Source organism: Mandrillus leucophaeus, unplaced genomic scaffold, assembly GCF_000951045.1.
Source record: "Mandrillus leucophaeus isolate KB7577 unplaced genomic scaffold, Mleu.le_1.0 Scaffold889, whole genome shotgun sequence".
NCBI lineage: Eukaryota > Metazoa > Chordata > Mammalia > Primates > Cercopithecidae > Mandrillus > Mandrillus leucophaeus.
In genome coordinates, this window is record NW_012109685.1 from 444,411 (window position 1) to 445,641 (window position 1,231).

Consider the following 1,231-nt stretch of genomic DNA (forward strand, 5'->3'; position numbering starts at 1 on the left):
TGAGATAAAAATTTACATCATTTCATAGGCAGTGACTGGTTTGTCAAGTGGCTAGGAACTGGGAATGTAAACGTTTTGGACTAGGTCTTTGGAATAGGGCCTCTCAAAGTAGCCCCAGAGTATGAGGCGGGAGAAGCTGGGCAGCGCCTGGCGCCACCGAACGTCCGGGACACACGCGGCTTCCTCCGCTGGAGGGTCCTCTCTCCGCGCCTGGGCCTTCACGACCCCTCCCGCGACCTTGGCCCCGAGGCCAGGTGCTTACTTGCCGCTCTCCACGCAGTGGCCGAGACCCGGCTAAGCAACCCGGGAAGCCTCGATAGGGTCATGGCGCCGACTCCCTGAACCTCCGCGCAGGCGCAAAGCAGTAGGGGGAGGAGCAGGCGGCAGGATCCGGAGCCTTCCTGCGGGGGCGGGGCCTCCGTGGCCGGCTTTAGAAAAGGAGTTAGAGTCATTCCTAGGGTCTTTCGCCAAGAAAGACTCAAGCTACCTTGAACCCCGTATTAAAACGCCAAATCCTTGCTGAAATTAGAAGAGGGAATAATTACGTTCATGCCTGTCAGTCTACGCCGAAAGGTCCCGTGGAAGATCCCTTTTATAGTTTACAAAGATTGAGCGCCTTTTACTCTCTTACTCACGTAAAATGCTTCTTTTACCTAATTCTCCCTGTTTTGTGTTTTAAATGTTTGTGCAGTCAGCTCCTAGTTCGTCCATTCTGGCCGACTAACCAGATAATATGAAAGGCGACATTTTTGAATGAGGTGCAGAGTAAGAGAAGGCTCTCCATCCAGGCCAGGATCCAGTGCAAGGAGCTCTGCCACTTGACCCTTATATCCCAACAGCTCTAACAGTGTTGAGTGGTATGTGGCAGACCTGGATGCTTTGTGCAACTCGTGGAAATCTTTACAGAATCATAGTGAAGGCCCCCAGAATTCTGGAATTGTATCTTTTCTTTTTTTAGAAAAAGTTTCTGGCTAGCTATTGGGCCTTGGTAGTGTCTGACCATGTGACATCAAGTGGCTAGGCGATCGAAGTTTCTCATCATGAACTGAGAATTATCTGGTTCTCCTAGATAAGGAGATCCTTTCACGAAAAGAAAGTGGGCCGGGCATGGTGGCTCGCTCCTGTAATCCGATCACTTTTGGAGGCCTAGGCGGGTGGATCACCTGAGGTCAGAAGTTCGAGACCAGCCTGGCCAACAAGGCAAAACCCCGTCTCTACTAAAAATACAAAA

At 51.2% G+C, this 1,231-nt stretch overlaps 1 protein-coding gene across 1 annotated transcript in view; it reads right to left on the bottom strand.

The window, feature by feature from the left end:
* The window catches only part of SDHAF4 (succinate dehydrogenase complex assembly factor 4), a 19,580-nt gene extending 19,233 nt beyond the window's left edge, over nucleotides 1-347 (bottom strand). The window contains exon 1 of the mRNA XM_011969386.1: nucleotides 263-347. Coding sequence (XP_011824776.1) covers nucleotides 263-326 — 64 coding nt within the window. The 5' untranslated portion in view covers nucleotides 327-347. The remainder of the gene's footprint in view (nucleotides 1-262) is intronic.
* Between the last annotated feature and the right edge of the window lie 884 nt (nucleotides 348-1,231).